Source organism: Agelaius tricolor, unplaced genomic scaffold, assembly GCF_023055355.1.
Source record: "Agelaius tricolor isolate 1412-34295 unplaced genomic scaffold, bAgeTri1.0.p SCAF_7, whole genome shotgun sequence".
NCBI classification, from domain to species: Eukaryota; Metazoa; Chordata; class Aves; order Passeriformes; family Icteridae; genus Agelaius; species Agelaius tricolor.
In genome coordinates, this window is record NW_027269267.1 from 4,820,594 (window position 1) to 4,847,181 (window position 26,588).

Consider the following 26,588-nt stretch of genomic DNA (forward strand, 5'->3'; position numbering starts at 1 on the left):
CAACCAGTAAAGTAGAAAGGATTTTATAAAATGAAGGAAAGAGAGGAAATAATGTTACTCTTTGTTGTTTCAGAGATCAAAGGAGGTGAAGATCAGCCTGTGAGGCACCATGTGAAGCAAATTTTAATTTGAGGTGCAGGACAGCAGTACCTGGCAGTAAACACATGTGCAGTGGTTGTGTACAAGCCAGGCAGCAGGTGTTCCATACAAATTCAGCAGCACCCCCCAGAGTAACACTCACAAAGCATTTGCTGTCTAAAACCCTGTTAGGAATAGCAGTGCACTTCAAGCAGATTAAAAATAATATTACATCTGTTTCCAACAGGTTCAGAAGTCTGCCCAAATCCCTCCTGTGGTAAATTAAGTTGCTTTATTTTGCCGTGTTCCTTCCTCTGACCCCCTGTCAAACCCAGCATGCAGCCAAGGCAATTGCAGCTGTTATCTCACCAGGGACTCATGCTGCCAACAGCAGCTATCACTACTCCTCTCTTTGCAAGCTTGGGCTGTTTTTGCAGCCATTCTGCCAAATTCCACCCTCCCTCTCCATGTGTGCCTGCTGTGCAGCTGGCAGGGACACTGCTCCAGGCTACCAGCAACACTCAGCCTGGCTGGGACATCAGTTCTGTGTTAAAATAGCATCAGTTTTGTATGGAATTGGTAGGGCTGCTGTCCCAGGTGGCAAGAGCTCGTTTGAACAGAGGAGGACCCAGGTGACAAGCCAGCACAGGAGCTTCTGGCAGTCAGAATTGGGAGTGGGGACAGTCACCTCCCTGGCAGAGTTTCCACACCCCCTCCCTGCACCACTATCAGGTTTCCTGATCCGTTCCAGCTTCAGCTATTAATTCCTGTCATGGCGTGGTCCTGATTCTGCTTTTCCTCCCACTGCAAATGGACACAAAAAGCAACACACAGTGCAGCTCTTTCATGGGACACTGCCACAGCTAGAATTAAATGTTTGTCCCCTGAGGACCTGCCAAGGCCTCTGTGTCACTTTGCACACAGTGACAGCTGCAGAACAGGTATTTCATGGCAGCCAGATGCTGCTTTGTGCACACCAAAGCAGTCATAAACGTGTACATGGGTTTATTACTGTGTACTTTAAGGGCTAGGCACTCAGCACCTGGGAGGATATTCAAACATGGTTTTTTTCTGGCAGCTGCTGAGACTCTCCCCACAACGGGCACAATGGGATGGGAAGCAGAAATCAGCTGAAAGCAACCAGAACTCGTGGATTTGAATCTTGACTGCTCTCCCATCAGCCTCTGACTGATCTTTCTGGCAAGGCAGTACCACTTCAAGCTGTGATCAGCAGCACAAAAGCAGCAGTGTTCCACCCCAGGACAGTGACAGCTGCTGATGTGCAGAGGCTGGGGGATGCAGAGGCCTCACTGCTGTGCAGCTCCTGTTTGAGCAGGCAGCTGTTCTGCCCAGCAGCCCTGGAACACAAGGGTTTATCCCTGAGCAGATTTTTAGTCCCATCCATTCTGTCATTCAGATTTTCTACACAAGGAAACGGCACCTGACTAAGAATGCTCCAAAAATTGTGCCGGTGGCCTGGGACAACTCCCCGCAGCTGAAAATCCGTGGGCAGCACTTCCCTGGGAGCAGCACAGGCTCAGCACAAGCAGCACCCCTGACACAAGAGCTCCCTGGAGTTCAGCCTCTGCTGCCTGGAAGCTTGCCACGTGCCCAGCAGTGTGCAGCCAGCTTGGAGCATGCTGCCTGGCAGTGGCTGTGGCTGCTGTGCAGACATGCAGCCCTGGGAGGAGGCAGGGCAGCAGCCTGGCAGTGCCCATGCTGGCTCATGTGCTGGTTCATGTGCTGTTTGCATGCTTATTCCTCCACTTCAACAGGATCCATGTGCCAGCCCTGCCCCCAGCAGCAGGAGATGAGCAGAGAGCACTACATGAACTCACTGCACTGATGTGGGGCTGTTTGAAAATGATTGTGGGGGGTGGGATCACTTCTGAATCTCATTTGTGCTAATGGAGGAAGATTTCCTTCCACATCTACAAGGATACCAACAGAGATGGCTTTCCATTCCTTCCCAACTTCCAAAAGAGTTTTCATACAGGTGGTTTTGTAAAAAGCTGCTGATTTTGTAAATACCTGCTGAGATTGTGGTAGCTCTGTAAATTAAGCCAGAAAAGTTTAATCTAAACATCTATAAGCAGCAGGTTTTGAAATAAGTTTTGTTTGTATGTATATCCAGTTATGGGGTCACACATGGTTTGGCATGAGCAGATTTTGACTGACATAGAGCATCCCTCCAAGGTTTCCTTGGTGCCCTCTCTGTGTGACCCTCCTGGACAGCAAAACCACCAGAAAGATGATTTGTCACAGCAGACTGGTCTGCTAAGACACCTGAGCACAGGAAGGTAATTTTGGAAGGGAAAAAGGAATGGATAGGGGAAGAAGAAAATGGGTGTCAAACTAATTTTTGCTTCAGTTTTTACAATGAGGTTCTCATTGTAAAGCTATGTTTTCTTAGGGATAAAAAAAAGAGACAAAAATAACTTACTGTGTAGGTAATTAATTCTGGCTGGCATAGCAGTCATCTTAAGTTTATAAAAGGGAACGGGTAAGAAAGAGGAAGTCAGAAAGGTAAAAAAACAAACAAAAATATGCAAGAGTAAAAAAAAGTGCTAGCTTTAAGACATTAACACACACAAAAGGCTTTTCAAAGCAGAAGGGGTTTTGTTTGGGTTTTTTGCCGTGTTTGGGTTTTTTTGTTGTGGCATTTGCGGTTTTATTTGTGGTGGGGTTTTTTGTTGTTTGCTTTTTTTAAGGGAAAGCATTTGACAAACAGAAGCCTTGAACTATTCACAGCTCACTGAAGGCAGGGGGATTGAAATGTTTTCCCATCTTACTCCATAAAAGCTACTCAGCTGTGACAAAGCAGAGATTCAAGACTTCCACAAAGACATCTGTGTATAATGAAAGGGATTTGAGCCAGTTTTTTTCAAGTATTTTTTCAAGATGATACAACTCTCTCCGAGATATTTTGCAGTTTTTAGCAGTCTTATGCTGAGTTGTGTGAAAAGGAGCTCTAGAAGCTTCATCTCTTTGCACAGGGAAACACAAAACTAGACAACTCACAAATTTCCACTTTTTTGCTTTAGAATAACATGTTAAAGAAGATTCCAGAGGTCTGCAGTTTCTCACACAGATTCCTAAACTTTTCCAGGCTCCAAAATGAGCCAAATCCCTTGACAGCTAACCCACTCCCCTCACCCCAAACACACCCAAGGCTTTCCAGGGCCTGGGCATGTGTGTGACAGGGATTGCTGCTGTTCCCTCCTGATCTCCCATGTGGAGCAGTCCAGCTGTGGGAAGGCCAGAGAGCTCCAAGGGAGGGTCCTGACAAAGAGCTCCAGTGTCTGCCCTTGGGTGAGGGGGGTGAAAATCCAGTAAAACAGGGAGGTTTTGTAGTGAGCCATTTCCCAGGATCTCTGGGCGAGGAAAGGATAGAAAATAATAAAGCAGAGAGGGATGGGTATGAGTGAAAAGCACAGTGTTTTTTGCAACTTTAAGGTGCAAACCTGTGTGCCTGTTTGGGGCCCAGTCCACTGCACTGGCCCTTTTGTAAGACTTCCTAATAGCCCCTGTGTTTACCACAAACCAGTGCTCAGAGGTTACTGGATTTACCAAGAAAACACAAAAGAACCCTAAGACATTTTCAAACTGCAGCTATTCAGGTTTGCAACTACACCTAAGCAAAATGATCTGATAACTTTATTTAGTTCTTAAATTAACTTTTATTCCATTTTCTTTAGCAAGTGATGCATTAATGAAATGAGTGAAAAGGGGGAATCTGTCCAGCAGGCAGTTTCTCTTCAGCTGTGGTGCTTCCCTGAACACACACTGTAGTGAGGGCAGGGCAGCCTTGTGCTCAGAGAAGTGAAGGGGAAGAGGAATAGATTGGAAAGCAAGAGTGGATCCCTGCCATCTTCACCCTGCTAATGGGGCTGGCAATACAGGGCAAGTCCTGGGTTATAAGGACACAGTTTTCCTTGAGGAATTGATAATGTGACTAGTGATTTGTCTCCCAAATAACTGAGTTGGGTGTAATGAGCTGCCAGCTTCTAAGGGTGAGCTGTTTCCTCGTGGAGGGGAGGGTAAGAGAGCCTGACTGGCTCAGAGAGCTGCAAGCAAAACAGCTTCAACCAACACCACAATCACAAAGACTCTGAAGGACAAAAAAAATCAATAAGAAAGGATGAACTACTGCAGGCAATTACACAGAGAAAGCAGTCACTGAAGTGGAAGTGAGGATCATGTACCTTTAGATTTTTTCATGCTCCCAGTTTCTGAAACACTTAATGAGCTCCCAGATATTTCTTCAGAGGTCTGGTCTAAGAGGGTGCTGGTGTCCCACTGCTGGCTGCCATTCTCCAAACCCCAGGTCTTGTGGGTGCTTTGCTGTGGCTCGGTGCCAGGGACTCTTTCTGAAGCATCCAGTGACTGCTTTTTATCAGAGGTGAGTTTTGCAACATTTTCCTCCACAGTGGGTGGATCTGCTTCCCTGCAGGAGCTGTCCATGGCTGCAGCATAGTCCATCATCAGTGAAGCTTCACTGTCCTGAGATAAAGAGGTCTGCCCAGTGGAAATAAGAGACAACACTGACACGAGTCATCCTGCTGGAGAAAAACAAACCTCCCTGCAGAAGTTATTTCTTTACACTTGCATTGCTCAGGACCATCAGCAAGCCACCTGAAGCTTCCTTAGCTCTACTAAAGGAGAGGAGCATTTAGCAAAGCTTTAATCATGTTGCAAAGTCCAAATGAGTGAAAAAATCAATTAAGGAAATGCATTCTACTTATCCCTGGCCCCACTACAAATAACCCCCATATGTGCTGGTGTAATGAAGTGTCAGCATTTCTTTTGGTCATTCTAAGAAAATTAACATCAAAGCATTTCATCTTGTCTCATTGTTTGCCCTCCCTCTGGAACAGAGACCAGAGAACCAGAGATTTTTCAGAGGGTTTTAACAGCTTTGAAAAAAAGTATAAAAATCTTCCATACTTTTTCAGTGCATCTTCCCTACATGAGTGAAACACAGAATATAAAGAATATAAAACTTGAGGCAGAGTATCTAAATTATTGTACTTTAAATAAGGCCCAAAACGATGCAGCTTAAATATAACATGTGGCTCCAGACTGGCACTGGATTGTTGAAAATCTGTGTGGTATTGTATTAATGTTTCAAAATTAAAGGTGCTATTCCTTTAGATATATATATATGTGTGTGTGTGTGTGTATTTCCTTACATTCACAGGCTACACTTGATATTTAGAGTGAAAACATCCCTGCTTGCCTGCTTCAGCTCTTACCTTCAATATGAAATTAGCTTTGTCCTCTTACAATACATTCTTGTTTTATATACATATTTTATATGTACCTCTTCTCACCTAAATTGATTTCCCCAAATCCTTAACACCACCCCAATCCAAGGACACAGTGCATTTTAGTCAGGCTGTCCAATCTAACCATCAGCACCCAACACCCCGATCTGGCTGAGCTTGAAACAGTCACAGAAATAACCTGGCACACAAATCTGATCCTGCAGGGACACAGAAGCCCTGTTAGCACTGCAGTCAGTGCAGAAAAGGCTTTCCAGAGCTAAGCATGAACTCTGAGTGTATTTTCTGCTCTACCTTGGACACCCCTGATATGATAATGGTGCTTTTCTTCCGAGGGGACTTCAGCTTCTGCTTGGCAGACTGGCTCAGCTGCCGAATGGCCGCCTCTGCCACGGGGTCGGTGCCGTTCAGTACCAGCAGCTCTGCAAAGAAAGGAGCATTTCAGAGGGGCAAGGAAACAGGAAAAAACAGGGCAGAGACAGCCAGAGCTTGTCCTTGATTTAAAATGCACAGAAATGGCATCAACACCATAAATTTGCCAATTCACCACCCAGCGAGTCAGTGCTGTTCCTTCCCTCCTGGCACCTATTTTTGGAGAAAAGGTACCAAAATGGCATTTACAAACCCTTTCCATGAGAACAAAGGAGGTTCTGGAAGCCTGGACAAAGCACCCCATTATTTCAATCGTGTTGAAATAATGGAGTAGGTGCTGTTCCTTCCCTCCTGGCACCTATTTTTGGAGAAAAGGTACCAAAATGGCATTTACAAACCCCTTCCATGAGAACAAAGGAGGTTTCAATGCATTGCTGCCCTGTGGTGACAGTAGGGACATCATTATTTATCCCAGTCATGAAGAACCATAGTTCTAACATGGTACAAGGCTGGCACATGGTGCTACTTCCTCAGGTAGCTTTTTTGTTATTTTGCTGCTTTTCCAGATCTCCCTGATCAGTATTTCCAGTTTTGCTAAGGCACTGTGATACGGAGGGGAAGGCAAAGTAGCTGCCTCCAAATCCTGTAAAGTGCACTCCCTTTTCCCCTCCAACCACTGCACAGGAATATAAAATCTTCTGTACAAAATGCTCTTTACTGACAAACACAAGTTTATTTTTAAGCATGGCCCCTTCTGGCATCTAGGACACGAATACACATTAATCAAATTCATCAAGCTCAGGAACAAACAAGGCTAAGGAAGTCAACAAGACAAAAATCCCCATGTTTAATTGCCTGAGGTGGACTTTTCTGGCAAGAGTTTTAACAACAACAAAAGAATAGAGGAAGGAATAGCACCAGTGTTAACTAAATTGAGCAGTGCCTTTTGTACTGTGAGAGTAATGTAAGAAAAGATGAAGCCTAGAATTAAGAATATGTGTGCATGTCTGCACACTCATCTCAAACCTTGACTTTTCCATCTCCCCAGCCCCTGCATTAATTCTTATTATTGCCATCACTCAGAACTATGGCACAGACACAGCATCTTTTCCAGGGTGCATGCTGCTATTTTGCCATGATGTTTGTAATAACTTTTACCTAAGTTGCTGCCATACCCAAAAGCTCCTTTGTATTTCTTTCATTTGGCTTTTGTTTGAATGAGTAATTCTTCCTGCAATCCTGTATAAACTCTTCACAGAAATCTCCTTGCACTCCCAATAAAAGCACTGTCCATAACAATATGGAATAAGCTGTCTCCAGGTGGATTTTCCAGTAAGTGTTTTGTGTCTTTAATATCATAAACACTTCAGAGAGGCAACTCAGAAATCTTGCACTATCTTAACATTTCCCAAATTGATGTAGTAATACCACACTGCTTCAAGGTCAGAGTATTTCTTACCCAAGAGATGGGAAAAGATCCAAGTGCTCTTACAGCTATTCATGCTTACTGCTTCTTGCCCTTCCCCACATTTGTTGGCTCACACAATTCTGTCTCAGAAAGCTCCTGACAGTGCCAGGAGCAGCCCAGATCATCTCCAGGTTGTGCATTCCCCACCCAGACCTGTACAAAGCCAACTGAACTGCACAGCAGGTGCCACTGGCAGCCACCCTGGGTCACATCTGTCACTACTCCTGCCCACAGAGCCACTGAAAGGTTCAGTGGTGCCCACACACAGGAGTGAAAAATGTGCTGAAGATTTAGAGCTGCATCTGGAAAAGGTAAATTCTCCAGAGACAAAATCAAGTTTATATACAATTCAAAGTGAATTTATAATTATTGTCAATGTCACCTGACTCTCTGAAAGAATTTCAGCTGTATCCAGGTGACTTAGGAAGGAGGACAGATGGGCACAGCAAGCCCAAAAAAGCCCAGTGGCTGGGCTAGTAAGAGAACTGAGTCTTCAGTCCAGCCTCTGCCTTCTCTTCAGACACAGGGGACCCAAATGTGCATGCCACAGGGTTTTAGTTTAGTGCAGCATCCCCTATGCCTTCATAAAAGGAGGCATCTTTCATTCAAAAGTAAGAGAAAATACTTCTTTTGGCTTTTCTGCAGCCTCTTCCCCTCTCCAAACCACAGCTCATTGTTATTTATTCAAAACCAGTAATTTAAATTGCCAATTAAAACCAGACTTTTACTGCAAGGCTGCCATAGCCCAAACCACAGTGCTTTGTAACAAAAACACCCCAGTGCTGCTGACAGGCAGCAGCCACATGGGCTGGCTGTCATTTTAACAGGATCACATTAATCCCACGTGCAGAACAGAGAAATGTTCTCCTTAGCAGCCCCAAACATTTTTATTACCTGTATCTGAAGATGACAAAGTTTTGCTGACTGGAGCACCATGAGAATGGAGAGCTTCAACAATGAAATCCTTTTCAGTCACCTTTACTTTAACTGGAGTTTTCACAGGAGAATCTGAGGACCAAATTTTTTGGTTATTTGAACTGGTCAAGACATTTTTTATTGTGTTAATAAGAATTTATTATACCAGTTATGCCTGTTCAAATCGTAAGTGTTTGAGAAAACTGTTTAACAGAAATTCTCAACACATGTTTTGTGGTAAACCTGACCCTAAAAGGCCAGTGAAGTGTGAGAATTTTTGAAAACATTTTAAAATTTTTAAGCATTTTTAAATGTTTAAAAAATGAAAGAATGTTTTAAAACATTCTACTGTAACACATTAGACTACACCCACTTAAATAAAAGATTTGCTTTAACAACTTAAAAGGACACAGATCTTTGTGATGCTTCACAGCAAGACTGTTAACAGGTTTTACTTTTATAATTTTCCCAAGAAAAATTGGAAAGTCTGCTCCTGGAGGACATGCTGAAAAGTATTTTTGTCACCAGGTAACACCAAGCTTCATCAGAGATGATAACACAGATCAGGGTTAGAAGGCACAGGATGGTTTGTTATCTGCAAACCTCTGATACATTTGTCCTGTGAAAAACCATCCACCAAAATCCAGCCCTTCTACATTATCACACCATGGTGAAGATTTACAGAATTAAAAGAAATATTAACTGTTCCTCTTGTAAGAAACAAGTTTTGATGAAAATTAAAATCCTGATTCTGTAGAATACGAACAACAACCCCACTCCAACACATCAGAGAACTCTGGAATTGGTGCTTCCCTGCCATCCCAGCCCCCAGTGCTTCTCCTGGTGCCCCTGGAGGAAGATCTGGAGGTGCTGACCTGTGCTCAGGGGGGAGGATCTCCCTTCCAGACGAGGTTTGGTTCTCACAGCAGTGACAGTGGTGACCACAGTCCCACAGGGCATCACAGTGCGGTCCTTCTCGATCTTGGTGGCTAGCACTGGAGAGGAGACCTGCCTGGCCTTCACTTCACTGGGCTCTATAAAAGAGAACTGAGGAGACAAAAAAACACCACCTCAGAAGCACAGTCAGGCAAGGAGGACTCTATTTCTGGTACTCCTTTTAGGTTTTTGCTGAGCCAAATTCAAGAGTTAATTCTTTCAATAAGACACTGCTGGAATCTGAAGTGCAGGGAACTCTCAGAACTTTGGGCCTGGAAGCCAAAGCTTAGAATTAAAAACAGGATTTGATCTGAGACCTTGGAAAAGGCTTCCAAACTTAGGTGCTAGAAGTGAGAATGCGGATTTATAGTTTAAAGCAGAGATATGTTAAGTTGAGGAAAGTTTAGAGTTTTAAAGATATAGAAAAAATAAAAGTAGTTACAAAAGTAAACAAGGAGTTAAGAATGCAGCACTGTAGGTTTGTGTCTCATAACATGATTAGTTAAGAAAGCTTACACTGTAGCATGGGTCCATAAAATGAAATATTTAAGGACTGGTTCAAAAACATAAATATCCTTGTTGGCAGTGTTTTATTGGTCAATAAACCCTTAAAAGGATTTATTTTATTTTGTAACAAGGGGTCCTGTGACCTTCTGAACCATGCAGTAAAGATGTGATCCAAACTCACCCTTCCTGTCTATGTAGAAGATAAGAAAAATAAACCCCATCATTTAAAACAACTCAGAGGTCCTGTCTCTAAATCATTCAAAATTCCTTCCAAAATCCCATAAGACACAAACACCCTGCAATCAGAACAGGCTGCTCTGACTCAGCCACAAGCCCAAGCATGAGATCACAGAGTCACAGAATAATGAGGCTGGAAGAGACCTCTGAGATCATCGAGTCCAACCCATGCCCTAACACCTCAACCAGACCATAGCACCCAGTGCCATGGATGGGCTTTTGTTAAACACATCCAGAGATGGTGATTCTACCACCTCCCTGGGAAGAGCATCCCAGTACTTTATTATTCTTTTGATGAAAATTTTTTCTTGATATCCAACCTGTACCTTCCCTGACGTAGCTGGAGGCTGTGTCCTCTGGTTCTGTCAGAGACCAACCCCACCTGTCTGCAGCCTCCCTTCAGGAAGGTGTAGAGAGCAATAAGGTCACCTCTAAGCCTCCTCTTCTTCAGGCTAAACAGCCCCAGCTCCTTCAAATGTTCCTCACAGGGTTTGTGTTCCAAGCCCCTCACCAGCCTCGTTGCCTCCTCTGGATGTGCTCAAGCATCTCCACATCCTTCCTAAACTGAGGGCCCAGAACTGGGCACAGCACTCAAGGTGCAGCCTCACCAGTGCCCAGTGCAGGGGAAGGATGAGCTCCCTGCTCCTGCTGGCCACACAATTCCCAATGCAGGCCAGGATGCATTGGCCTTCTTGGCCACCAAGGCTCACTGCCAGCTCATATTCAGCCGGCTGTTGACCAGCACCCTGTCACAGACATATTTTATGAAAAATCCTTTTGTTAGGATTTTTTTTCGCTGGAGAAGCTGAGAGGCCTCAGAAATGAAATGTAAACAATGATTATCTGCTGCTGTGGAATGCAACAGGTGGATCTTTGATTGGTCTCATGTGGTTGTTTTCAATTAATGGCCAATCACAGTCCAGCTGTCTCAGACTCTCTGGTCAGTCACAAGATTTTATTATCATTCCATTCCTTTCTTTCCTTGCTAGCCTTCTGATGAATCCCTTCTCTATTCTTTTAGTATAGTTTTAATATATCATTTTCTTTTAATATAATATATATCATAAAATAATAAATCAGCCTTCTGAAACATGGAGTCAAGATTCCCATCTCCTCCCTCATCCTGGGACCCCTGTGAACACCACCACAGCACCCCCAGGTCCCTTTCAGCCTGAACACTGTCCAGCCACAATATCCCCAGCTTGTAACGTGGTAGGGGATTTTTGTGGCCAAAATGTAGAACTCAGCACTTAGATTTACTAAACTTCATGCTGTTGGACTCTGCCCATCCATCCACCAGATCTAAGTCTCTCTGCAGAGCCCTCCTTCCTTCCAATAGATCAACACAAGCTCCCAGCTTAGTGTCATCTGCAAATTTACTAATGGAGGACTCCATGCCCTCATCCATGTCCTCTATAAAGACATTAACTAGAACTGGTCCCAGCACAGACCCTTGAGGGACACCACTGGTGACTGGCCCCCAGCTGGATGCAGCACCATTCACCATCACTCCTTGGGCCATCCATCCAGCCATTCCTAACCCAGCAGAGAGTGCTCCTGTCCAAGCTGTGGGTGAGCATTCCCAAGCAGCTCCTGCAGGAACAGAGCCACCCCAAAGCCCCAGCCCAGCAGTACCTCTGCAGTGATGGAGCCCAGCGCGGGCCCTGGCTCTGAGCCGCTCTCCCCAGCCCCTCTGCTCAGGGCAAAGCTGTGCTGGCCACAGGGCTGCTTCCTGAACAGGTCCAGAGGGATGGTCACCTGCCCTGATAAAGGACCTGCAAGAACACAATCAGCAAGGTCAGCCCAGAGCTAAGCTGCCAGGATGTGTAAGGGACAGAATATTGGAAGGGAGGAGAAAAGTTCAGGCAAAAAATCGCAGTAACTGGTTCTACACCACGGGGCAGAAAAGTTTCACAACTTTTTTTGCCATTTAATGACTATTCCTCAGCCTGGCCTAATACTATGTAACAGGAAAGAATGGAGGAATGGAACCATGAACTATTCCTTATTTACTGTTGTTTCTGGCCATTATTTTTCCCTTTATATGCAGAATATCTAGGGGAAAAAGGAAACAACCATTAGGTTCTTGGACAATCTCCATAACCAGTTTCTGCATCTTTCATTTCAGAGGACAATCTGTAGTCCTGATTAACTGCTGCATCACAACAATAGTATTTCTTAATTTGAACTTTAATAAAACTTCAGCAATTCTTTTGTTCCTCCCCTGACTTTATCAGATCCACCAGATAAGAACAAATTATTAGCAAAGGTACTAATGATTTAAGAGATGAAATCCTGGTTTTCTGTGCAAAGCAGAATGTTTAAAAACAAAAAATTCCTACACTTCACTGGCCTTTTGGGGTCAGGTTACCACAGAACATGTGCTGAGAATTTGTATTAAACGATTTTCTCAAACACAAATTGAACAGGTGTAATAAACTCTTGTCTATACCTGTATTATACAAGTAGGGATTTACATTATATTCATATAACTCAGCACCCTGTTCATTAATATGATTCTACTTTGAGTCTTCTATTTAATTTTTTTGGAGAAGAACAGCTCAGCAGGTATGGAGGGACAGAGGGGGAGGAAGAGAATTGTCAATGCAATCCACTGGGACCTTCTTCTTCAGGAAACCAGGCTGAAAGTTAGGATGTAGAACATTTCTGGTGTTGTTTGAAAGACTAAAGATGTTTAGGTACAGTCAAGACTACATTTTGTCCAAGAAAAACATAAGTTTGCTGACTCCACATACATATTCTTTTAAAAATAAAAAATAGCATCCACATCAGAATTTTTTTAAAGCTTTTAACTTTCCAATCCCTCCAACAATCACATATCATAAGCAAGATATTGCATAACTTTGTATATCCAGATTATTATAAATAATTCTGAAACAACAGAATCGAGATGTAAAAATGTTTGACCCTCCCATGTTTTTTATTTAGTCCAACATAATCAGAATTGGAGTGTTTTACACCTGATTGTGATTTTCATACCTGAATTGTTAGGGAGTCTCTAGGACTTAAAAAGGAAGGATTTACAATTAACCCCTATTATTCTCCTTCAGCCACAGAAAGAACTCAAAAGCTTAATTTGAAACCAAAAAGGTTCACAGTGGATCTGTCAGATGTTTAAAAGATGGAAAAAATACAGGATACCAGCACCTGGAAGACTCAGTATGTTGACAATATAGAAAGAAACTCAAAGATTCTCTGTAACCTTAACCCAGGCACCTGGTCAGTGTATTCTCCTTCCACCCATGATTTCTGATAAATCTCACAGTTTCTGTGGCCATCCAGAAATAAAAGGGGACTTCTGTCAACACTCAGCAAAGCTCACACGCTGATCATGCAAAATAACTCAATCTTAAAATACTTACTGTCCAACTTTCCATCTTCTACTACTTGCAGTTGCAATGCTTTTGATTTGGCACTTAGTTCACTGGGAAGAAAACAAAACCATGTTAGGTCTTTGCAGCCCAAGCAGATTTTCCTTCCCATGTAGGTTTTCCCCTTTCCCCAGCTTTTCTCAGCCCTCTCCAAGCCAAACACTGCACCTTGCAGGTGGGTAAGAGTGACTGAAGGGATCACAGTAATAAAACATGGCCTGGGAACCTCCCTCACTTTTGCACAGGTTCAATTTGTTGGATTTCAGAGGATTTTCTTCTCCCCAGGAGCTGAAGATGGTTCCTAGTCTGACTGCTACACCACAACACCAACAAGTTTTGTTTCTCCTGGCAGGATCAAATTTGTAAGTCAAGATGCTGGAACAGGCTCAATCAACATCCCTATCAAAGCAGGAAAGTGTCCTGCAAAAACAGGACAGATGCAAAAAAACCAAAAGTAGTTACAGCTTTAAATGAGAAGAGTCAGTATCACTTTTCCAAAACAAGACTCAAGGATGCTGCAAGCCAACAAGAGGAGTTTCTGTGTGACAAAACCCAGGTGAACTGGACTCTGAACTGAATTCTCAGAATGACACGTGTGGTACTTCCTAAGATGGACTAGACAACAGATACAAAACCTGTCCTCTGACTGACACAGTGAAGCAAACTGGGTGCCTGCTGAGGAACCCTCCAGTCAAACCTTATTTTACACCCTTCTCAGCAGGCATTCTGCCAAAACCCCTCAGAGCATGCAAACATACATTATATTTTGCCATGTCCCCATTGCAGGATGGTGTGATCCTGGCTGCAGACACCCCACCTCCATGAGATGCTGTGGTACATTATCTATGCAGCAGATTTGAAGTTTTTCCCTGGCACTCCCACCCTTCCTGCACCCCAAGACTTGGAAAGGAGCACCTTGATGTCCACTGCTGCTTTGCCACGAAGCTAAAGCAGAGTCTGACATGGTGGTCAGTAATTTAGTGTTCAGAGTGGAAGATATTTTTGGCTCTGAAGAAAGAAAAAGGCAGAGGTTTGTGTGTGGGAACTTGAAAGAAGTTTAAAAACCTCTGCCAAAATCCTAATCATTTATCTGTAAAAGCCCCCAAGCTTACCTCATGCACTTCTGAAAAGCAGTGTGGAAACCCCAGCATTATTCCTGGTGTCAAGGCCAAATTCCTGTCAAGTTAATCACATCCTGCCTGCCCTCTCTCAGCCCTTTCAGCTGGAAAAGGGTTTTATTCTTACAAACTTCCTGTCCCAAACTGCTGGGAACTTGTGTGCTCTGCAAGCCTGAGCACGGGTGCTGTTCCACCAACAGATGGCTGAAGTGAATCACAGAGCCACTGGCTGAAGCACTTTGTGATGCTTCAGAAAACAAAGTTTATCACTGAGTCCCTCCTTTCCCAAACTCATGCACCTCAGAAGCCATTTTTGCTCTGCTGTTAGAAAGTGAAAATAAAAATAGTTTTAGAACTCCTCACTTTTGACCTTATTTACAACAGCTGTGTGAATCACAGGAAACTGTGTAGGCTGCCTGAAAGTCCCTTTATTGTTTTACAGGAGAAAGAAAATCTAGTTAAGTTTTACACTCTCTTTTTAGTCAGGGCCACCATTCTTTAAGGTGCTCAGTTGTTTCTGCACATTTGCTTTTTCCACTCAGGGATGGAATGCAGACACATTAGATTCCCTCAAAGGCAGTTTTCACAGTAAAGTGACTTCAAAACCTTGCTAACAAAACCTAGTAAAACCTAGCAAAACCTTTCTAAACCTTGCTAGATGTTAGGCAGCTAAACTTAGCTACCTAAATGAAGTGCTAACACTTATTTTCTGGCACTGTAGGAAAGCATGAGGTGATTTATTGTGCCTGTGACTGCTGTCATCTACTAGAATCATGTCTCTCCCATAGAACACCTAGAGACTGTACCTCATATCCATACAGAGGGTAATTAGATATCCTGAAGTCCCCACCAGCTCCAGATGTCTCTGAGGCCACACAGAGAAAGTCCAAGTCCTATTTCAAAATGTCATTCTTCTCTCACACAGTTCAAGGAGAAAAAAAGTGCTTTAGTGTAAAAGTATTCTCAGTAGGCAAGTTACTTACAAGATAAACTCTTCCTTCCAAAAGGGATGTGCAGCATTTTTGGCTACAGAGCTGGAAAACTTCTGCATAGGGTCATTCAACTGAACTATACACACAAGCTCTGTGCTGCCTGCAAGGGCAAGAAAAATCAGTTATTAATGCTCTGTCACCAAGAGCTCACTTACTGCAAAGAAACCCCCTTTCCTTGCATTTCTGAACAAACTTTTGCAGACTTTTTCACACCCTCCCACAGGATAAATGCCTTCCCTTGGCCTGTACACCAAGTTTATTCATGGCAAAGGTCACTATTGCATCACTGTTGTCTTATGAGCTACCCTACACACTGTGAAACATGACAGCCCGATTTAAATCCTGCCATGAAGCAACAAAATGCAGGCATAAAACGATCCAAAAAGATGGGCAGACAAAGAGGGAGCAGGTGATGTTGTGGGTGTGAGGCAGGGAGGGAGTCAAGTTGTTTACAAGCTGCTTGAAAAATAACAGAAATTTTCTAAGTTCCCCCTGGTCACAGTCACAGTGGTTTATCTGGACACGAAAATAAGCTTTTTCTGCTGGCAAGTGACTGATGACAGCAGTTCTAATTCACAGTGGCTCATGCACTGTGGTTTTTAACAAGTTTTAAAGCACTGCTGCAGACTTATCTGTGCCTTGATCTCGGAATTTAATAGTGCTGCAAATTGGCATATTAAGAGTAGTTCTACTGCTGCTCCGAGGGGAAATAGTTTGCCTGATGTGTTCCTCTAAAAACAGCTTCTTTTCACTTTCTGGCTCTGACAGCATCAGAAATAATTTAAACCCAGAGTTCCAACACATCAAGGAAAGCAACAAAAAGCTCAGTACTGACTGTGTGCAAAGCAAACAAAAGATGCTGCCCCCGGTTCTCCAGAAGAATCTGGGTTTGTATTTGCTATGAGCAGCTCTCAGTTCTTCTCTGGGGATGCTTTGGGGCCGTGGATCAGCCCTGTCTCAGGCACAGAGGCAGCCTGGGTCTGGCAAGGTGATTAGAGGAGACAAAGCACTGTGTACACACAGCTTATTTGGGACCCAAGCTGAGCCCAGAGTAAGCAGCTGAGCTGCTTTCACAGGGGCTGAGCTCATGGACCTGGGCTGCTTTGTGCTCCCCCAGCCAAGGGTCCCTGAGCTGGAACCCTGGAACTCCACCTGAACCACAAACCAACTGTACCCCATAGGGCATTGCAGCTCTTCTGCCCTGCTGCAAACAATTAACTGCTTTTTCCTCACCAGCAGAAATCACTTTTGCCCTTAGTTATTCCCTGTAGAACACAAAGCACAAAATCTAGGTTTGTGTTTACATACACAAACTAAGGAGACAAAAACTGGCACAGCCCATGAGCAGAGACCAGTTCTGCTAGTGGATATTCACCAGCTGAACTAAGATACCTACAGGAGAGCCAGAGCTCCTGCAAACCCTGTCAGCATCCATCAATCACCCATGGTTTCACCAGCATGGACAAACTGCCCCTCCCCAGCCCCCTGTGTACCTGTGTGCTTGAAATATTGCACACTCCCATGGAGCCTGGGCTCCAGCAGGATAATCCATTATTACAAGGGAAGGGAATATTCATTAAAAGTCAGCAAGTTATGTCCAGAAGCCAGCACCTTCCCAGCTGGATTTCAAGTGTACCAGTTAAACCCCATTATGAAGCTTTATTTCTCATCCTCAGTTCCAAATATTTACACTCCAGGAGCTGCTGGAGAACCAGCAAAATTCCCTCTATCTCCTGTTAGACTGGCAAATGGGGATTTTGCCCCCCAACAGCTGTGTTCCCAGAGCACAGCACATGAATTGTCTCTTTTTCCTCTTGGTTTTTGGGAAGGTGCAGGGATTTTCAGAAGGTGGATCTTCTGTTCTATGCACTGTATGCACACAAAGATATCTCATCTCATCTCAGCTCAGCTCAGCTCATCTCATCTCATGACTTTTAAAGCGAGGCAAAATGACCCAATCTTTTGGAAAGTTTAGTCTGCACTACAAAATTGTTGAGTAATAATAAATCATAGAATGGTTTGGGTTGGAAGGGACCTTAAAGATCATTTCATTCCAAAGCCCCTGCTGTGGGCTGGGACACTTTCCACTTGAAAGTTGCAGCTGCCAGCATATTTTATTGATAAAGGACATTTCACAGCCAAGAGTTCCAGAAGTGCTTAAAAATAAATTGTTTTTTTTTTTTTAAAAAAAAAAAAAAGCTCTGCAGAGATTTTTAAGGGGATCACTTCCAACCAGGATGAGCAAAGCAGCATTACACAAGACTCTAGGGCAGAAACCTATTACAGCTAACTGAAAACAAGCAGAACAGCAAGCAGGATGTATTTATCTAAAATACTGCCTTGCCCAATTTAGCAGCCACAAGCCTCCATTAAAAATACTGTTATGGAATTGTTTAGTGTTCATAAACAACAGAGCCTCCAATCTGTATCTCTGCTGACAGAATCTGAGCTGTGCCTCAATCTGCACCTGGAGAAGTCTGAGCCTTGCAAGACAGGCCTGGTGCTGCTTTCCAAACCCAACACTAACTTCATTAGGATTAGGCAGTGACCTCTTTTTTGGCTTCATTCTCCACTTGCAAGAGGCACCTTCTTCCTTTACCTGCAGAGGCACTTCATCAGGGGAAAATGTCCCTGACAACAAAAAAAGAATACAAAAAAATACCTTTCAGGAGTTTCTAATACAGGGGGAAGAGTCTGAGATATATCTGCAAATCACTTTAAAGCAAAGAAAAATAAGGTAACATTGAATCAAGCCAATGTCATTGCCAGCAGCTAATGGAGAGCTGGATTTGAGCCCCTCATCTTGGGTACAGCCAAAGTGAGAACTTTTAGAAATTAAAACTAAAAGCCAGAATAATCAGCCAGCTTTATACATGTGGTCATTTCAATCTGTTTTCAGCAATGATGGATTTGTACAAGAAGAACAAGATGTTTAACTACTCCAATAAACTAAAATATACATTAAGTCAGCATTGGCACAGGTTGCCCAGAGAAGCTGTGGCTGCCCCATCCCTGGGAATGCTCAAGGCCAGGCTGGATGGGCTTTGAGCAAGCTGGGACAGTGGAAGGTGTCCCTACCCATGGCAGGGGTGGAATGAGATAACCTTTAAGGTCCCTTCCAACCCAAACCATTCTGTGATTCTATGAAGTCTATTTCTCAGAATACAACAATTTCTTAAACCTTCTGTTGAGAGCAGGCTGTAACCCAGAACTTCTACATTACCTCAGCTGAAAGGAAAGTGATGTGAGAAACAACTTCTCACTTTGAAAATTTCAAGAGGTTTATTAAACCTTAACAAAAACACAACAAAGGACTGCATAAGGAAAAAGCTGTAGTGCTGGGAACTGCCCCTCATGCACACCACATGGCCAGTTCATCTTCAAGCTGGATGCTCAGTCTTTTATACCCCTGGGGGTTGCATCAGCCAGCCCTGGCCCTCCCAAGGTCTGTCAGTCAGCTCTTCTGTGCCATTTATCAGTGCAAACTGCTTTCTTGTCACTGGATTGGAGCTCAGGTGTTGCCATGCCCACCCCCTGAGCACCCCCAAGCTTTTCCATTCCCAGCTGCCCCATGCCAGGGACACCTGTGCAGCTTCTTTGTACCTGTCCTGGACAGCCCAGGCTGCCTGATGGCAACAATACAGGGGGGAAAGGGAACTGTGGGGAGAACAGAGGACATCTAAACCACAATAACATAACCATACATCACTAAAGCTTTTATTGACATTCACACAACAGCTATCTTTTAATTGTGAGACCAAATCATCTCATATCCATCTCTAAGAGTAAAAAAAGCCAGCCCAGGCCAGCCTGAGGAGCAGCAGCCCCCCTGGGCTGTGGTACCTGCAGCACGGAGGTCGCTCGATGGCTCCAGCGCGATGTTCCTCAGCAGCAGCTTCAGCTCGTGAGCCCTCGGAGGCTTGGGAGGGCTGGTGCCCTGAGGGAGAAGGCTCAGTGTGCTCTGTACATTCTGCAAAAGGCAACCAGGACAAGGGCACTGTGCACGTGCCAGCACCAGACCCTGGTGCCATGCTGGCACAGGGAAGCTGGGCTGGAACACCAACAAAGCCACAAGGGAGGTGGGACCACAAAGCCTCCGCTGCCATGGGCTGTGTTGTTCTAAACATGTGCCCCAGTTCTTGTCATTGAACACTGTTAAATTTACTCATTTGTGAGTCATGAATATGTAATAAAAGCATGAAGGACACTTCTCAAAAGGTTTTGGAAGGAATGAGACTTACCTGAACCTCCTTTGTATCTGCAGGCCTCACACTCAGCTCTACAGATGGAGAAGCTGAGCTGAAGAGGTTCTTCAAGACATCTGTGAGCGTTTCAGATATTGCACATGTCCCTGCTGTCTGTCCCTGGGAGGAAACAAACAACCAGGCTTCTCAAAACTCAGAAGCAATTGAGGCAAAAATTAATTTGGTATATAGCTATACCACCAAAGCCATCTAACATTAGCTCTGTCAGAGAGAGACACAATGGTTTCTATTGCCAACAACAGAATTTCACAACAGATCATGCAAAGAATTACTTAAATTCCCCATTATGCATTAAAGGAAAGCTAGAATTAAACACAAAAAACTCATGCTGTTCTAAGAGTTAGGAAGACACAGCTGTTAGTCAAAAAGCCAGAAGTTTATTTAATAGCTTTTATCTTATGATGGTGTTTTAAAGATTCTGCACTGCTCTGTACTCCCTGAGAGAGCAGATCAGGTCATCAGATAAGCAGATCTGCACCGTTCCACTGATTTAATGGGAGTTATGCCAGCTTGCAGCAGCTGAGAAGAAACTAATCCTGTGCTGCACTGAAAAAAAAATTATAGCATCTCCTGGAGGTCTTCAACCTTACTGGAAAGTGCAGTGTATGGACAGAGTTGTGCTGCTCTGGGGCACTGAGCTGTAGTTTGTCCATAAAAAAATCTCACAGCCATCTGTGCTTAGCACCACAACCTCTGAGGGGTCAGAACACACCAGAGAGTTTGTGCACACACATGTAGCTTCACATGATTAATTCCAAGGTGTATGAAGAGACTGAAGTGCCCCAGCCCTCCCTGTGCTCCTAGAGAATTCCTGCTTTCCACAGCAGGCTCCTCAGGAATTTTTGTCTGCTCAGGTACCTACAGGGCACAGATTTTAAAATCAAGCTGTCCCAGAAAGGACAGCCTGAAACCCAACAGCTCTGAAATCCCACTGAGGTTTCTTTTCTAAAGGAAAGACTGAAGTAGGAGACAAAGATCTGACCTAAAAACAGAGGACCCCTCCACCTTTTTTAGCTGATACCACACTGAGAGACTTCACTGATGTGCAGTTTGCATGACATGACAAGGAGATTGGGAGTAAGAGCCCTTCCCCAGCTACCCAGGTGTTACAGAAACATCCAGAAATCCTGTTGTACTGCCTTCTTACCTAACTGGCCTTTGATGACATGTTCAAAACATACAACAGCATTGGCCAGTCCCACAAAAATCTGCTGCATTCACACCATGTGCCCTCAAATAACCACCAAGGGAACAGATAATACTCATTCACTTGAATAAAGATCACAGTAAATTAGGCTTTTTAAAGCCTTAGTAACAGCAATTTCATTACTTAAGTTACTTAAATAAGCAGATAAATTATGAGTAGTCTTCATTGTTTTGGAGGTGATTTCCCCTCCCCTGCTCTTACCTAAATTGTAAAGTCCCAGTGCCTCACATGCTTTGCCATCAGCCTAATGTGACATCTGTCATTTAACAGTAACAACAGCAACCTCAGTCACTGGACTTCTGCTCATAGGTGTTTGCTGTTGTTTCCATAGTTATTTGGAAAGGAGATTGATTAAACAGCCTCCTGTCAGCTCTGGCTCATTTTTAGCCCTCCTTTTTTTGGAAAGTAACTCTCCACCACAACTCCCTCAACAAGACAAGCCATAATGGGGTGGCTTAACTGCCACCCCAAAATGATAAAGACAACAGGTTTCCCTTTGGGTTTGACTTGGGCTAGGGGTGTACAGCACAGCCAGCCTGGGGCACATCAGCATATGATGTAAATTGTGTAAACCCAAACCCTACCAGTCAGCCATGTTGCCCAACACAACTCAGGTTCACCCAGCCATTACCAAGAGAAAATGGGTTATTACACCCAGCTTGTGTGATGTCAAAACCACTGTGCAGATAATCACAAGTAATTAGAGGTATTTATTTGTACACACAGTATTGCTTCTGAAAGAGGAAGAAAACAAGGCACAAAAGCTGACATTGTAGTTTAGGAGCTGCTCCTTGCTCACAGGTTGTAGCCCTATTTTTATTGCCTCTCCTCTTCCATAAGTGCTAACACGAACTTCAAAAGTGAAAATAAAACCCTCTAACAAATAAAGAACTTAACAGGCTCATTCTAAACATGCAGGCAAAGCAGAACAGGTGCAACTGTGCAAAGCTGGACTTGGGCACCTAGCAAAAAGCTGACTGTGAAGTCCAGTGACTGCAGCAGAGTCACCTGTGTTTGTCAGGAAGGATTTAATAGTTAATGACTGTTCAAATGTGGATAATCAACATGCCACCCCAGCTCATGAAGGTCACTTACATGCTACGTGTGCATGGTAAAACCTACATTAAAACACACTTCAAAAGGCTTGTCTGGCTTTAGCTAGGAGTTTCACATTTTTATAGACAAAAGCTGTGGCAATAAATTGTTATGATTGTAGCTCTCTCAGTACAGGTCTTCAGAAGCAGCTCTACAATAAAATTACTTTTTAACAAGGCCTTCAATCAAGAAAACAACTTCACAAAACACAAACAAGTCTTCCCCACAGCTGTAGGAAAAGTTAAATCACCACACTTGTGCCAAAAATAAAAAACTGAAGGGGCAAACGCAGAAGAGAATCCCAGTCAAGATGAAACTCTTGCAGAGGATGGCCCAATGAATGAGTGCTCATACACAAAGATCAGGTGCAATTTCAAAAGCAACAAAATATTTTTAGATCATCCATCATCGTATTTTTCACAGCCATTTCTGATCTATTGCTGCCAGACTTCAAAACTGATTTAAATTAGGGAAGGAGCAATGTTTTAATTGCTTTGATGGAAATACCATCACAACTGGGGTTTTTTTATTATTTTAGAAGTAGTCTGAGAGAAGATATTTAGGAACAGACATTTTTCACACCTTGAAGTTAGATGAAAGATGTTTGCTAAATCATTTGTCTGTCAAATACAGACTTGTTTCAGTGATCTTGAGAGGTGTTGCTGGATTTCAGAGGTGTAGGGGCTTGATAGATGATCCAAGGCAGATGCTTTACCACATTTTGGATCAAGGGGATGGACACTCATCTGCTCTACCATAATAACAAATAAAACTGACTGACCTCCTGCACTGCTGGCTGGATTTCAAAGTTGATTTCATCGGTGTTATTGAGGAGCCACTCAACTTTGACATCTTCTCCTTTGTCTTTCACATAGAGCTGAAGCTGTGGACAGGAAAAGAGTTATTGTAGAGTTGTTGTGGTGTCCTGTAAGGAAATTGTAGGTCAATCTCCATGCTAAGGCTCAGCACAGGAAGAATGACATCAGTATCTGAGTAGGTAACTTCAAAATGACACTCTAAGGAGGCAGAAGTTGCTTGAGCTTTGAGAGTTCATGCCAGTTAAAAAATGGAATTGTTCTAGATATCCAAGTTGTCTACCCAACATGTTATTTATCCCCAGTCTCCTGAAGAGGCAGCTTGATTTCTGTATTTACCACTTGCCCCCAGAGAGGAAACAAAAGGAAGGGAAGAGAGGACAACACTGAAGACTTTTCACCTGCAGGTGGACTGGGGACAGCTTCACAAAGTACGACTGAGCTTCGGCAGCCGCGGGCGGAGGGGCCGAGACGGCAACGAGGAATTTCACAGAATCCCCCACAACATTGCAAGAAACCACCTGGAGAAAGGAAAAGGATGAAGGGAAACAAAGGGAAAAACAAATTAGTCTTCAGAAGGTCTGGTGAAGGCAAGAAATAAAATAAGAAAGGAATTAAAGCTAGCAGAATTATGCTAAGTTGCACAGGTGGGAAATAGCTCAGCAATTTCATTCATGTTCCCCCCCTCCTTCTGAAAGCACATAGTTCAGGTATTCAAATCTGCACATGAAATATAATATCTGCCAATTATGGCATTTCCCAAAATTTCTTTTGTATTATTACCTAATTCAGAAGTAACTCTTTGCCTGACAAGGACTCCTTTCCATCTCACAGATCTGTGTATTAAAAGCTCCAAGAGGGCAAAGATGTTTGTTCTTCTTCCTCTTCTGCTCTGAGCAGCAGCTGATTTACCACACAATCTTTAGTTTAGTGAAACTAAAGAAAATGTGAAACTGGAATAAACCTGCTGCTACAGCAGAGGATTCTGTCTGAGTAATTCCAGTTCTCAGTGGGTAAGAAGGAGCAGGAGCCTTTAAGAATTTATTCAAACCTTTGACCAAACCAAGAAAACCTGAAATGTGGTGACAAAGCTAAATGTCTGGGAAAAGTCTGAGTGCCACTTGACTGCAATACACTTTGAGGAGCAGTAATTTAACTTGCTATCACACTGAGTTTGTAAACAGTGGACAGTTTTTGCTCCCTCCCCTCTGCAAACTGACTGAGCTGCTGGAGCTGCCATGCAAAATTCCTGGAGTGTGCAGAAATTCCTGGAGGGTTCCTGGCAGCACAGGAAAGCCCATGGAGTGGAAGTCAGAAATTATTCATCACACCACAGAGGCATGTTTGTTTTGCAAACAGATGTGCTGGTGGTGCAGGAGAGCTGCTTGTCACTGTCCCCACTGTGGGAAGGACAGCTGGGCTCTCCTCACACTGACTCAGGCAGAGGGAACCAGGTCAATGCAATGCACAGACAAATAATTCCCTGCAAGGTTTGTCTGACAAAAGCCCTGCATGCTGCTATTAAATTGTGTTTGTGCACTTACTGCTCCAATTATGGGCACTGGAATTGAAGCTGAAAGCTTTGAGAGGAATCATGTAACTCCTGGAAGATCCTTATCAGTCTCTCCTTAAATACATTTCATCTCCCTGGGCTCTCTGGGGTACATTTTAAGGATGGCCAGGGCTTTATCAAGGGCCTGAGTACATCCATTAAGGTAGAGACTTAATTACAAAGGAGGAGGGGGTGGGGAGGTGGATACGACAAATAAAAATCCCAACCACACCCCAAGCAATAAGATTTGCCTTTTCAGGTTATATCTTTGCAAATTATACTTTAGAAGTGGACAAATGAGTTTTCCTCACCTCTCCCCTTTCCCAAAGTCCAGATTCCTTCAGAAGTCATTTCTGACCTTAATCCCACACAAACAAGACCAACACCCAGTATTATGGTAAAATAGAAAGGATTTTTAATAGCTAACAAGAACAATGAGCCCAGCTGCTTGTTTTACTTGTAGCTGAAATGAAACACAGAATCACTCCTTTCACTCAAAGATTGACACGGTGACTCTTTAAAGACTTCAAAAAGGAAAAGGTTCTTCCCTCTTTTTTGAGGAAAGAGGAGGAAAAAGGACAGGTTTGATGCAAAAACTGCTGCCACTTCCATATCCTAAATGCAGTGTTTTATCATCCATACATGTTTTTTCCACACATCCATAGGAAGTTCAATGCATTCAGAACAAGTTAGACTTGCTGTACATGCAATGCAGAGCCATTCATCTGGAATTTCTGGATGTCCAAGAGCCAAGGTTGCCAGGTACGTGGTTGATTAATGTTTTTAAAAGAAATAAAAGTGTGGCCAGAAAGTTGGCAAATGAGTTCATGTGCCACATGTTTCTTAATCATGTTTAATTCCAAGTAAAGGATGGAAACAGACACTGCAGGTGGCAGAACTTTCATTTTTCTTTCTGTGTTTTGTCAAGAGATGCTAAGTCAGTTTTTTTAATGTATTTTTACCTTTCATTTCAAAGCCCAGACCAGTGAAGTTTGGACTTTTAGTCTCCTTGATTAATTTATATTCTGCCAATGACCTCTACTAAGACCGACTCCCTTTATGCCCTCACTTTTACTAAAAAAAATTATGGTACTCACATACAGCCACCTGTCAACTTTTAATCCAATCATCAAAAGGAGTGATTCCATGTTTGTAAATGGAAAATGATATGTATTTATGTCAGGTGAATCCCTTTGTTCTGGGAGCAGGATGGATGATGGAGTCAGAATACTGAGAGAAGCAGAATTCTGGGCTAGAATTTGAAGAGAAAGCAGCTTTGTTTTCATCTCCAATGCTGCCACAAGTGGTGAAAAGGTGATTAAAGAGACTGCAACTGCTGCTTCCCTTGCTGAGTGACATTCCTTTAGAAGTGTAGCAGGTGATTTTGATAGACCCAAGCAGAAATATGTAGGCCACTTCCCCCATGGCAGGCACACAAAGAAAAACACTGAAGCTTCCCATGCTTCACTCCTTTTCCCCCTGCCTTGTTCCAACCTGCTTCTTCAAATTCATTTTCTCTGCACAGATGAAAAGCTGGAGAAGGGAGGGCCAAGCAAAGCAGCCCTTTCTGGCTGGCAGGGGGAGAAAGAGGAAAGGGAGGTGTCCACAAGAAAACAGAGGAACCTGGACTGATAGGAAGAGAGTTCTTCAATTTCATTTCTATTCCTCGTTCTTTCTCCCACTCCCCTTACCAGAGACACCTCCAGTTATCAACCCTTTGTGTTTTAGAGTCTAGAAAACCTGTCACTTTTGTAACAAACTGTTCTTTAAAAACCAAGCCCTGCACAGCAGCTGGGACCAGCTGATTCTGAGCTCCCAGAGGGGTCACCCCCAGCTCCCTGGTGTGATCCTACCTCTGGGCAAGACACATCTCCTAAATCAGCAGAAAGAGGGTGAGGTGAAGTAGCAGCACAAAGAAACCAGTATCAAGGGATTTTCTCCCTCCAGCACCTCCCTTGGCACAAACAGCCTTCTCTCCATGTGCTTTGGGGATCTCCCATGGAAGGAGTTCCAGCCCTTCCTCAGGTACCCTTGTGTCCCTGCTCCTCCTCAGTCCTCTGCCATCCCTCCCCACGCACAGCTGGTACTTAATCCCCCACTGCCAGGGCTATTCCTGCTGTTTCCAGCCTCTCCTCTTCATCCCTGACCTGACACCCTCACCATGGGATGAGCTGCAGTGGCCAGAACTCCCAGACCTGGCTGGGCTCAGTTCCCCACATGGAAAATGCTGGCACTCAGCTCCACTGAGCTGCAGATGCTGTGACACAACCTGCTCACACATATCTAAAACTCTGAGTACAATTATCCTAAAAGCAATTCTCTTCCAGATAAGAAACCACAGCAACAAATGAGAC

General features: G+C 43.7%; 1 protein-coding gene across 4 annotated transcripts in view; it reads right to left on the reverse strand.

Annotated features, from left to right (window-relative positions):
• C2CD2 (C2 calcium dependent domain containing 2) overlaps positions 1 to 26,588 on the reverse strand; it is a 40,332-nt gene that overhangs the window by 5,858 nt on the left and 7,886 nt on the right. The window contains exons 3-14 of one of the 4 annotated variants that reach the window (XM_071430187.1): positions 23,084 to 23,203; positions 22,649 to 22,750; positions 19,542 to 19,664; positions 19,144 to 19,270; positions 15,292 to 15,400; positions 13,182 to 13,243; positions 11,434 to 11,573; positions 8,994 to 9,165; positions 8,098 to 8,211; positions 5,658 to 5,785; positions 4,284 to 4,596; positions 2,522 to 2,558 (exon numbers count right to left, since the gene is read on the reverse strand). In XM_071430187.1, coding sequence (XP_071286288.1) covers positions 2,533 to 2,558; positions 4,284 to 4,596; positions 5,658 to 5,785; positions 8,098 to 8,211; positions 8,994 to 9,165; positions 11,434 to 11,573; positions 13,182 to 13,243; positions 15,292 to 15,400; positions 19,144 to 19,270; positions 19,542 to 19,664; positions 22,649 to 22,750; positions 23,084 to 23,203 — 1,536 coding nt within the window. In that variant the 3' untranslated portion in view covers positions 2,522 to 2,532. Of the gene's footprint in view, positions 1 to 2,521; positions 2,559 to 4,283; positions 4,641 to 5,657; positions 5,786 to 8,097; positions 8,212 to 8,993; positions 9,166 to 11,433; positions 11,574 to 13,181; positions 13,244 to 15,291; positions 15,401 to 19,143; positions 19,271 to 19,541; positions 19,665 to 22,648; positions 22,751 to 23,083; positions 23,204 to 26,588 lie in introns of those variants that run through there. The other 3 variants (XM_071430186.1, XM_071430189.1, XM_071430188.1) reach the window with 3 other exon arrangements.